This window comes from Rhododendron vialii, chromosome 4a (assembly GCF_030253575.1).
Source record: "Rhododendron vialii isolate Sample 1 chromosome 4a, ASM3025357v1".
Taxonomy (NCBI): Eukaryota; Viridiplantae; Streptophyta; class Magnoliopsida; order Ericales; family Ericaceae; genus Rhododendron; species Rhododendron vialii.
The window spans coordinates 36,823,379-36,835,654 of NC_080560.1; the positions used below are offsets into that span (position 1 = coordinate 36,823,379).

Sequence of the window (12,276 nt, forward strand, 5' to 3'; positions counted from 1 at the left end):
TCCGCCCCGAGAAACATATACTTTTTCAGTTCCATCATTCATTCTCCATTACGGATATAATTACAAGCCGGTCAGCTTGATTCTTCCCTTCGAAGATAGTTTGGGTTGGGTTGATTTGAATTTGATCCACTTAATTAAGGATTAAGAAGACACAAAGAAGAAGAAGAGAGTTGGAAAGTGGACTAGAAGATATAGAAGAGTAGCCTTGGTTTTGTATCCCACATCGGTAGGGGGAATAAAAGAAGAAGTGAGTGCTCTTAATAAAATAAGGGCGGTGTGGAGCTAAAAGGATTAAAAAGGGTCGGTTGGCTAAATATGCCACTCCCGCCCTAGTTAGGTGGGTGCTGTATGGCTATCAAGACATATGGCCGACATAATTTGTGGAATTTTAATAGGGTTGGCTCGCTTTGGCCGACCCTCCATTTCAAGAAAACAAATGCTTTGTAATAACAAATTGCATTCGTTATTAAAATTGGATGAATATTCATAATTTGTGGAATTTTAATAGGGTTGGCTTGCTTTGGCCGACCCTCCATTTCAAGAAAACAAATGCTTTGTAATAACAAATTGCATTCGTTATTAAAATCGGATGAATATTAATTAACAAAATAAAGTAGATGGACACTTTATTTCAAAGTCATTGATACTTTCATTTTTTTGTCCTTTTTTATTGAAAATTATAATAATATTATTTAAAGTGGATGAATACTAACAAAATAAAAGAGCGATTTGGTAATTTTACATAAAATGAAGACAAAAAGTGAAATGTCAATGGTTAGATGTGGAGGTGGAGTGCCAAAATCATTTTTCTTTACAAAACTATCCACATGTATACACAATTAAACAGAAAAGTACTGTGTAACGAGTGCAGAGAAGTCGTGCTTCAAATGGCTCATTTTTACAAACAAGCAGTATAGTGAATTGAGTAAGTTGCAAACAAACCGAGTAAGCTCTTACTCGGTTTAGCTCGACTCGCTTTGTAATCGAGAGTCAAATCAATCTTTAGCTAGAATTTAAGGCTCGTTTAGTAAACGAGTTGGACTCAACACTTAAAAGCTTGATTTGACTCATTTGTATAGACTTGGTTCGTTTAAGAAACCAAACTCTCTTCCAAGTCAATCAGAGCAAAATTAAAATGATAGGCCAGGCAAAATCTCTGAACCTTTGCCAAAATTATACTCCGAGTAGCTAGCTTCACGGCCTCCACCATCCCACACACATTAGACTATTAGAGAAATGCACCCTACCGAAACTCTTTCAAAACCACCTTCATTGGGGTAGTAGAATCTCAAACGCCACATGATGGGGTTTGAACTCTTTCCTCCCACATGGGGAGGACAGGAGTTATCAAACGGGACAGGAGCCTATTGGTAACAATGTTGGATTGTATGCTCAATGTTGCGGTGGTGTTGTGTTCTGAGTCCGTTTAATCTTTGCGTTCTCTTCAATATTAATAAAATATTTTTTTTTTGTTGTTTAAAAAATAAATCTCACAAATAAAAGATAATACTAACAAAAGTCGCTCCTCGTAAGATTTTTATTTATTGCTAAAGTTAAATTTTCATGAGCAATGCAGCAGACATAGACGAAATTCTCCAGTGCCAGACACAAATGTGTTTAGAATCGTCTGATGCACGTGGGTCCTACATATTAACTATAACCAGATACGTGTATCCGAATATGTTCACATTGGTCCGTGTCCACAACATTGTTGCATTAATAATTCTAAAATCACACCTAAACACACACTCACTTATACACATACTCACATGAAAGGTGTGGGTAAGTGGATGTGGTCATAGAAATTGTTTTTTGCATTAACCATTGGGGTTACAATAATGCTACATACACAAATGTTATCACAACCAATTGCAATTACATGATGAGTCGACTAATGAGTTGACTCACATGACTTTTCTGCTGCGTTAACATTAGTTGTAGCTGGTTGTGATAAATCTTTGTGTACGTATCATTATTGTTGGGGCTAACTGTCTGAAGAAAGTTGTCAAATCCTTTCCAAAAAAGAGAATGTCTTGTTTCGGGCTGTGCTATAAACAATCTGTTTACAGTACCAACTAATCACAGTTGTCAAAAAGTGTTCTGAATGGTCTGAATTTTAATGAAAAGTTTAACTCTTTTCCGAAATTTTTTTATTAACATTTGGATCGTCCAGAATACTTTTGAACGGTCACGATTAATTACTGTAAACACTTTTTTACGTCGCAGCCACAAACAAGTTTTTCTCTCCAAAAAAAACACCCTTTACGATAACCCCCACTTTACCATGAACACTTTCACCTTCTGTGGCCTTTTCCGAGTTTTCCCCTCCTTTTCGCGCCAAATTCTTTACCACCAAAACCAATAAAAAAAACTTACCGCGAAAGTTCAATTGATGAATTGAAAATCTTTCGCGCAATCCATCCACAAATCCCGCCCGCCAAAACAACTTCCCACTATCTCACTAAAACCCTCCACTTCCCTCCCTCCCAAACCATTCCTCCTTCCCTCTCTCTCTCTCTCTCTCTCTCTCTCAACATTCGCTTCCAGTTCTTTCAATCGTTATTTTATTTTCTCCTTGTAAAAGATGGAGACGATGGCCACAGGAGGGGAAGACCAGAATCGGAACATAAAGAAAATAAGATTTGTTTTCTTCGGCTCCGAGTTAACCGACTCAGACATACTCAAAGCCCTCTCTCAATGCGGAAACAGCCCAGACGCAGCAATCAACTACATCCTCGACACCCCCGGGTTCTTACCGCCTCCCTCAGACGTCAAGCGGACGGTTACCAGCACTGGAGCCAGGGTTTCCGCACCCATCAAGGGAGCAGGTAAATCTGAACTGGGTTGTGTTTTGAAACCTGATGTTAGGGTTCTTAAGGAAGAATCTGATGTGGGTTTGGCTAATAAGTGTAGTGTGGAGGGAGAAATCGCGGGTTCTGATTGTGTTTTGCAATCAAACCCCGTGATTTTTGATGTAGAGGGAGAAATCGCGGATACTAATATGGAGGAAGAAATCGTGGGTTTGGATTGCGTTCAAGAGTCGGGTGATGGGGTGAGAGTGAATGAGGAAGAATGTGATATGGGGTTCTTGGATAAGGAAGACAAAATGGTGCTCTCTGATTGTGTTAGAGAATCGGTTGATGGGATGGAACCGGGTGATAGGGTTAAGGAAGAATCTGATGTGGGTTTTGTGGGTAAGGACTATATGGAGGTAGAAACAGTGTGTTTGGATGATGAGTTGAAAGTGAATGTTAGGGTTAAGGAAGAACCTGACGTGGGTTTTGTGAGTAAGGAGATTGTGGAGGTTGAAAATGTGGGGTCTGATTCTATTAAGAAATCAAGGCCCAAGATGTCGTTTGACGAGTTTCTCAAGGCTACGAATACAAAAGTTATGGCTGATGATGAGTATCTCAAGGCTCAGATGAAGAAAGAGCCAAAGGAAGGTGAGTCGGATTGTGGGTCAGAGGGGGGTGTGAAGAAGGAGGAAGTAATTGTTGGTACTGAGAAGAAAGAACCAGTGGTTAAAGTGGAGCCTGATTTGGGGTTGGAGAATAAGGCTCCTATGAAAGAGGCAAAGGAAGATAGATGGTCATCGAAAAGCTTTCGCGAGAAGTTCGAAGAACATTGTAGGTTGGAAATGGAGGCTAAGCGCGGTTTGCAAAAGCCGGCTCAAGTGAAGAAAGAAATGGGTGAGGATAGGAAGCAGTTGAGTACAGTTGTGATTGAGGACGGGGATTTTCCAGAGGACCCGGATTGGTTATTGGTGGGGAGGAATATGGTTACCGGGCTTTCAACTACTAGGGGAAGGAAATTAGAGAACAACGAGATTGTTCATCTTGCTTTCCCGTCCTTGGATGCAAGGAATAGGTCGGGCTCAAAGTGGTTGAGTGCAAGGTCTGCAGCTTCAGAAATCGTTCGCTTCTCCACCAAACGGTCTGGGGAGGCAAGCTCTAGATTTATCTGATATAACTTTGTTATATAGCTTGTATTTATTTGATGTATGCTCATTCATACTAACTTTTCAACTAGAAAAAATAGTGTGGATTTATACATGGTTGTGCTTTAGATTGTACTGAAAGGATGTAGATGTGATTTATAACTACAGATTGGAAGGTTGCCAATGGAGTGGGCAAAATGCCTCATTCCGCTAGTCAATTCTACAAAGGTTAAAGTCCTTGCCCGGTGTATAGCTGCACCTGCAAATCTTCAGTTGATGCAAGAGATAATGTTATATGTCAGGTAAATTACAAACCTTCGTTAAACTTAAGTCCTATTATGTTTGCTTGTAGTTCTTTTGAGAGTTAATTTGCTTTGGCTAATTGGTTAGGCTATTAGATTCGATCGTGTATTGTTATTTACATACTAAACTGTTTTTTTATCCAAAATTTGTAGCTTTTATATTCACAAGTCCATTTTCACGGCGTGTGAGAAGTCCTCATGGAGGCTGGATTCACCCTCAAACATTGACACCACAATTTACCCTCTCCTAACACTTTTCAAATTGTTGAAGAACAATCCATTTCAGAAGGTACTTTATTTCTGTGTTTCAGTTCCACTGAAATCCAATTTTGGATGAACATTTGGACTTGTAGTTATGCATAGTTACTTATTTGTTATGCTTCTGTCACTGCTTGAACCAGGCTGAATTCACACCAGAGGAACTTGATTCTCGGAAACGGTCACTGAATCTAGAAGTACGTGTCATATCAGTTTCCCATTTTCTCTAATTATTATTGTCATCTTAAATGCTCAAGGTGGTGCAACGCTTGGCCTCACGAGTTGTTATGAAGTATGCTAAAGCTGTGTATACACCGCATTTCACCAAAACATTCAATCTTTTATTTCATTTTTTTGACGGATGCATGTCAGGTTGAATTCCTCGTGCAGTTATTAACATACCGCTATCCCCACATTTTATCCAATCACACAGATGCGCAAATTGAATCGGCATGATTGACTGTAAGCTCCAAATAACAAGCCAAGTTAAATTGACATTGTTGGCGATTGATTGAAACAGGTTGACTCAGATGAAGCAGCATCCATGATGCCCATAGTGAAACGGAGGAAGGGTTGCGAGCAGTACCCAGAACAGAATAAGGATGAACAAGCTCTCTCTGAATCATCTTTGAACAAACTTGTTGGTGCTGCAGATGTGTATAACTTGGAGGTAGCATTAGCATCATATGAGATATTATCACTTCCTTTTCAGATACAAGAATAAAATTGTTTCGGGGAGGTCTGTTTGTTTCTCTCTCATCATGCCCTTTGGGTTTTAAATCCTTACAGGAGATGGAGCCTCCTGAGACTCTTATGTGTGACTTAAGGCCATACCAGAAGCAGGCTCTCTACTGGATGTCAGAGTTGGAGAAGGGAGTGGATGTTGAGAAAGCAGGAAAAACCCTTCATCCATGCTGGGCAGCATACAAAATATGTGATGGGTATGCTGTTTTTTTTCCCTTCACTAAATATCCGAAAGAGAGAACAATGAAAACAATAAGAAAAATGTTCAGTGGATGTAATTTGTATACCACAAAAAGTAACAACTAGACACAACATTTGTAGGCCCCATACCAAGTGTTGAGGGGGGCACACACTCATTGCACTTGCTTTGTAATTTATCCGGTGTACAAATGAAGTATCAACAGCAGCATGGTAAAATAACTAGATTTTTTATCACAGCTTTGTCCTTATAATGGTGTTGAATGTGCAACTTGACCAAACACACTTTGTAACAGGAGGGCTTCTTCTATTTATGTGAACATATTTTCCGGTGAAGCAACTACGAAATTTCCAACTGCAATGCAGATGGCAAGAGGAGGAGTGAGTTTCTCCATTTCTTCGTTAGTGTCTGGAACTGGTGTTTTTTATTCCTTGAACAAAGATTTGCCAACACTCTCATTCTGTGTAGTTTGTTCTGGCTTAACTGAGGTGAAGATGTTACTTTCTCTAACTTCACTATACTATGTGTAGATTTTAGCAGATGCAATGGGGCTTGGAAAAACTGTGATGACAATTGCTCTAATACTTTCAAGAACTGGTAGGAGCTCTGACTACCAAAAGCTTGTTTCAGAAGCCTCAGATGAAGATGAGCATGTAAAGAAAAAGAAAGATTCTGATACAAACAAGCCGGGAGTAAGAGGCCGTACTCTAATTATTTGTCCTATGGCCTTGCTAGGCCAGTGGAAGGTGGGAATCTTTATCTCCGTAATGACTTAAGAAAGGAGCTGAATTATTTGGTTTCTTTGTTTTTGCTAATCTTACAAATTTAACCCATTTTCGTGATGTTTCAACCAATTTGATGGTTGCTAAATTCATTGGTGCTATAGATTTAATCCTCAGATGATATAAATGTCCCATCACTTATGTTTGGCATGCAGGATGAGCTCGATAACCATTCACAGCCAGAAAGTATTTCAACTTTTGTACACTATGGTGGGGATAGAACCAATGATCCCAAGGTGATTGCATCACATGATGTGGTCTTGACAACGTATGGTGTGTTGACTGCAGCTTATAAGAAGGTAAATTACCCTGAAATCCCTTTTACTAACAAAAGTCCCATCATTTCGAGAATACTTATTGTTCTATATATTTTGCTGCTGTTTTTATATGGTTGTTAAACTACTCGTATGAATGGTGATATAGGATGGTGAAAACAGCATTTTCCATAAAATTGAGTGGTATAGGGTGGTTTTAGATGAAGCTCATACTATCAAAGCCTCAAAGACCCAAGGTGCCCAAGCTGCCTTTGCATTGTCCTCTCATTGTAGGTGGTGTCTTACAGGTACCCCTCTTCAGGTATGCTTCTTCTCTTTCAACTTTTTCCATGTGTTATAGCACCATAGGCTCCTGTATCACTTTTTTCTATGCGTCTTCATTATTGTTTCGACAAACAACTCAAGGCCATGTTAAGTTGTCACTTATCATCATTCGTTTTTTGGATTTGTTTTTGAAACATAAACAAAACTTGTTTGGTTGAGGGTTTTTGCAACTAGTTTCCTTAGAAATTTTTGGTAACATGACTGAATGATAAGGGTTTTACATTTTCAAAAGCTTTTTGGAAAATTTTCTGCAACCAAACGTGGCGAAATGTCTTTTGCAACAGTCATTTGTCAAGCTAGTCTTAATGATCAACAGTTGTCAAATTGATGGGAAATTGTATGTTTTGTGGCTGCAAAGAGAATGAGTAAAACTTAATGGGAATTCATCTTTACTTGCTAGTTACTAATGAATGTCATTGATAATGGCTGCAGAATAATTTGGAAGACCTCTATAGCCTCTTATGCTTTTTGCATGTTGAGCCATGGTGCAACTGGGCATGGTATGGATCAAAAACAATTTGATTGTCACAATGCACGATTGACTTCTGATTTCCATGCACCATATACAATTACAACCCTTAATTATTTGTTTTCCTCGACTTAGGTGGTCGAAACTGATTCAAAGGCCCTATGAGAATGGTGACCAGAGAGGACTGAGATTGGTTAAAGCAATTCTGAGGCCACTGATGCTGAGGAGGACAAAGGAGACAAAGGATAAAGAAGGAAGGTGAATGATTATTCTGGTTACTTTTCCATTTCTTTTACCTACTGAATTTAATGTGAGCAAATTCTGTCATGTTTAGCCGTTTAATAACTGATTTGTGTGACATTAGGCCCATACTTACTCTCCCACCAACCGACATCCAAATCATCGAATGTGAACAGTCGGAAGCTGAACACGACTTTTACAGTGCTCTCTTCAAGAGATCTAAAGTGAGTTATGTTCTAATATGATTTTTATGGTGACGGGAATTACAGGATGTTGTTGTGCTGCTTAAATGCTTCACGTGTTGGTTTGCACAATTCTTGAAGCCATTAATACTATTGTGAACAAGGCAACTTAGATCTTTTCTGCAATTGTCACCAGGTCCAATTTGACCAATTTGTCGCACAAGGCAAAGTGCTTCACAACTATGCAAATATTCTTGAGCTGCTACTTCGATTGAGGCAATGCTGCAACCACCCGTTTCTAGTCATGAGGTGAGAATGCAGCCGTAAATCTTGATAACTAACTCATACTAATGAAGCGATACCACCCATTTCTTTTTGAACAGTTTTCGGAATTTCTTGCATTTGTCAGAAAATTGAAACAGAAATGAAGTGATACCACAGGGATTATTTTTTGTGAATTTCCTAACTCATACTGTTCTCCTTGAAATCTGCAGCCGAGGGGATTCACAGGAGTATGCAGACCTAAACAAGCTCGCAAGAAGGTTCCTTGAAACCGATCCTGATTCTGCCACTCCAAACCAAAAACTCCCAACTCGAGCATATGTTGAAGAGGTGGTGGAGGAAATCAGGCGTGGTGAAAACACCGAATGCCCCATATGTCTAGAATCAGCAGATGATCCAGTCCTCACACCTTGTGCACATAGAATGTGTAGGGAATGCCTTCTCTCAAGCTGGCGGACCCCATCAGCTGGAGTATGCCCAATATGCCGCCAACTACTAAAGAAGACTGACCTCATTACTTGTCCGTCAGAAAACCGTTTTCGTATTGATGTGGAGAAGAACTGGAAAGAGTCTTCTAAGGTTACAAAGCTCTTGGAATGCCTGGAAAATATAGCAAAGTCTGGCTTGGGGGAGAAGAGCATTGTTTTTAGCCAGTGGACTTCGTTTTTGGATTTGCTTGAGATACCATTGAGGAGGAAAAAAATTGGGTTTTTGAGGTTTGATGGAAGGCTTGCGCAGAAACAAAGGGAGAGGGTTTTGAAAGAGTTCAATGAGACTAATGAGAAAATGGTAAGTGTAGTTTCTGTGTCTAACCCCTTGTTTAGTTGCTTTTTCGAGAAAACAGTTCTCCAAAACCTTATCAAACTGCTTCACAGACAAACAGTGGTTTTAATATCATTTGAAAGCTTACCGAAAACAAGTTTCAAAATCCGTTTCTGTTTTCGAAGGATAGGATTGTAGCATAAGGGCCTAAATAGTTAAAAGTCGTATTTCTTTGTTTCTTCTGATGATTGTAGTTTGGCAGTTGAGACATACCAAATGAACATTTTCCCAATCAAAGACTGAATCCCATTTTGTTCCCATTTCAGGTACTCTTGATGTCACTTAAGGTAGGAGGCGTGGGATTAAATCTGACTGCAGCTTCTAGTGTCTTTCTTATGGTACACAACATACCTTCGCTTCTACTATGATCTTTTTTTCCCGCTTTTACCATTTTGTCCTTTCCAATGTTCTTTCCCCCTCTTTGATGGTCAAATTCTTCCATCCAATATGCAGGATCCATGGTGGAATCCGGCGGTAGAAGAGCAAGCAATAATGCGAATTCATCGCATTGGTCAAAAACGAACCGTCTCAGTTAGAAGATTCATTGTCAAGGTAACTCAACCTCCTGTAGTTTCTGATCTGCTTAAAGATTGGTCAAACTCTATACTAGACAATGTACTACAATAAACATTTCCTGTATAATTTGTGTTCTTTGAAACTCTTATTTTTTCCGACTCATAATGCTTGTTTAAACATTATGTACTGAATGTAACACCGAAATTTTGCGCACAGGACACTGTGGAGGAAAGGATGCAACAAGTTCAAGCAAGGAAGCAACGGATGATAGCCGGAGCTCTGACCGATGAGGAAGTCCGATCAGCCAGGATTGAAGAACTTAAAATGCTCTTCAGATAAATCTGTCATTGTGTAAATTGTGTTATGTTCTTATCACTTATCAACAATTTAGACTAAATTAGAGAGCAAGTTGATGCTCTAAGGGGAGGAGCATTTTTTTGTATAGGAGAGCCATGTTCTATTTTCAAAATTCTCGTTGCTCCATCAATGAATTTGGGAAGACAATCCAACTCGGGTCAATGAGACCACCCCCAATTTTGTAAATTTGTTCTCAAGGGCTTTTTTGGTTGGATGATTCAGAGACACAATAGAATCCCACTAGGTCTATAAATCTGGCATATGGTGTTACAAATTGAGACTGTATTACATCTTCCAAAGGTGTCCATAGCTGAAAGATTATGTTAGCTCCAAAAGCCGCGCTTTCTTTTCGGTTGGCAAATCATACATTTATGTGTATTCCATTATTTGTTGAGTTGTAATTTTTTTTTCACTTCTTTGAGTAAGTAGCGAGTCTGTAAATGGCTAGAGTGGAAAGAGTCATATTTTTTTGTAGTTGAGAGTTGTATTGGTTTGAGGTGTTTTGGAAAGGTAAATTACAAGAGTAAAGTTGGTCAACCTGCTGTCCAGAATTGGTAAGGCAATTTCCATCGAAACCTACCGTCCAGAATTGGCTCGCTTGAATTTGGGAAGTCGGTCGACCGAGTTCCATAGGAGGTTGGTCGACCGAGTGTGTTTGTGAAAAGCTGGAGATATAAATACACGCCTTTATTCATTGTCCGTGCGTGGCAACGATGTAGAGTATGAGAGAGCAGCCAAAGACATTCTTAGTTTTGTGAGGGGAAACTTTCCAGTGGTTCATTTTGATTGATTCTTAAGAGTCCGAAGAAGATCGGTTGATCGGTGTGCGTTAAATACAACTCCAAGAAGTTATCACAAATTTTGATTCATCTACGTGAGTAGACTTTCAATGGATTTTTTAAAGTATTTCAGAAGGCTTCGAAGCATCGGCAATCAAACAATTGATGCGGTGAACGAGGATTGGCATTCGGTCTTTAGTCAATTGCGAGGATTCTCAATTGTGAGTTAAGATTGTTTGTAATCGCATGATGTTATTTTTAGTGTTTGATTCCTTCCGATGGTTTTTGCCCATTTAGAATTTTTCCACGTATATCTTGTATTCATTGTCGTTCTTCATTTTCCTATTTATTGCTTATTGTTTGGTTGAGTTGCGAAATAGGACTTTCATATTACAAATTCCTACTCGGGTACCAGTAGGCTAACTTCAAAATCACGTTTAAATCGGAGTTTGGGAGGCGATCTTTGGTTCTCAAAATTCTTGTAAAGCTTGTTCTATGAATTTGGAGCCGCGAGTCCTACTAGGGCCAGTTAGACCACCCTCAATTTTGTTGAAGTTTCCCACTTGGTGAATTGGTTTCTAGTACTCCATTGTCAAAGCTCATTCAACACTTATAGTAGTATTTGTTTTTCTCTACTCACTCACTTAATATTTGACTTTTAGGCCAGCAATAAATTTCTTCATGATCCAGAATATTCTAGAGGGAAAAGACACTTAAAACCCTTGACTGCTTTGTTTTTTTGACAAAAGATACACCCGCATCTTGTGATTATTAGGTTTAAAAAGTCAGATTCAGACAACAAGGGATATGAACTAATGTTTCAGTTTTAATTTGTCCAACATCAATGGGTATTGAGGTAGCTCAATTGGCAACAGAGATGAATTGTAAATCGAGAAATCTTGAATTCGAAATTAGCCAATTTCTTGGGATCAGACTGCAATAAAGAAATTTCTTGTAAATTTTCTAATACGGCTAGTACCGGCATAGATGACTTATCTTTGACAGAACCAGAGAGGAAAATAGTTAACGTACGCGTAAATTGGGCCCACGTAAGTTGGGCCCAAACCAAAGGCTTTTAATTTGTCTATCATAGACCTCTGGTTGGTTAAAGGACTAGAAACAGCCACGTAACTTGATCGCAACCGTTGGATGCATTATAATATCGACTGGGCACGTGATGCCACGTGGGGGTCGATTGTGGTGTCAGAGTTATATTTAACGGAGAAAGTAACGCTCGTTTGAAGCATCTGGTCAAGATCCAGGGATGTGAAATAAAGGGCGGTTACGGAGGCGTCAAAGATTCACCCCACTTTGGGATCTCGCTGGTTTTGACTGAGCCGTCCAGTTGTAAAGTAATTGGCTCGGCTTATGGCTCGTCTCTTAGATTTTTTATTTTTTATTTTTATATATGTTTGGCTCAGGTTATTACTAGTAATATTTTTAAAATGTTGGATCCTTTTCGGAGAGAAAAGTAAAGTGCATGAACAAACCTAGTTAAATGTGTATTTTTTTTAAGCTATTTTAACTACTACTCCCATCCCAAAAAAATTATCCAATCCGCCAAACGATAACTTAGAAATCTACGTTTTTGTATCAAGGAATTCTTTCAATTTGTGTAAAAAAAAAAATTACCGAAGTACATTACTTTTAAGTCCTCTTAAAATGTACCATATTATATTAAGTGTTAAAAGAAAACGAGGAGAATAGACAATAATATGATTTGGGGTGTTTGCACTTAGTATTTTGGGCAACAACTTATGTCATTTGAGAATTTATTTATTTTTTTACGGTAGAGCCGTGAATATAAT

At 38.9% G+C, this 12,276-nt stretch overlaps 1 protein-coding gene and 1 non-coding gene across 2 annotated transcripts; both read left to right on the forward strand.

Moving 5' to 3' along the window:
* The first annotated feature begins 293 nt into the window (after positions 1 to 293).
* On the forward strand, positions 294 to 422 carry LOC131324899 (U11 spliceosomal RNA). The gene has a single exon (XR_009199485.1). It is a non-coding gene; the product is annotated as a U11 spliceosomal RNA (small nuclear RNA).
* Positions 423 to 2,453: 2,031 nt separating this feature from the next.
* On the forward strand, positions 2,454 to 9,870 carry LOC131324137 (DNA repair protein RAD5B). The gene is made up of 18 exons (XM_058355968.1): positions 2,454 to 3,943; positions 4,106 to 4,239; positions 4,393 to 4,528; positions 4,641 to 4,694; positions 5,018 to 5,167; positions 5,287 to 5,438; positions 5,736 to 5,820; positions 5,971 to 6,186; positions 6,378 to 6,521; positions 6,646 to 6,798; positions 7,254 to 7,321; positions 7,426 to 7,548; positions 7,655 to 7,754; positions 7,909 to 8,021; positions 8,207 to 8,783; positions 9,083 to 9,154; positions 9,270 to 9,368; positions 9,549 to 9,870. Exons 1-18 carry the CDS (start codon positions 2,585 to 2,587, stop codon positions 9,669 to 9,671), a joined length of 3,858 nt encoding a protein of 1,285 aa, XP_058211951.1. The 5' UTR covers positions 2,454 to 2,584; the 3' UTR covers positions 9,672 to 9,870.
* The last annotated feature ends 2,406 nt before the right edge of the window (positions 9,871 to 12,276 follow it).

Excerpts from the sequence above, each read along its gene's own strand:
- LOC131324137 (XM_058355968.1), top strand. The coding sequence starts at position 2,585 with ATGGAGACGATGGCCACAGGAGGGGAAGACCAGAATCGGAACATAAAG. Across the intron at positions 3,944-4,105 it reads CCACCAAACGGTCTGGGGAG|ATTGGAAGGTTGCCAATGGA; the intron begins GCAAGCTCTAGA and ends TTATAACTACAG. Across the intron at positions 9,155-9,269 it reads CTTCTAGTGTCTTTCTTATG|GATCCATGGTGGAATCCGGC; the intron begins GTACACAACATA and ends TCCAATATGCAG.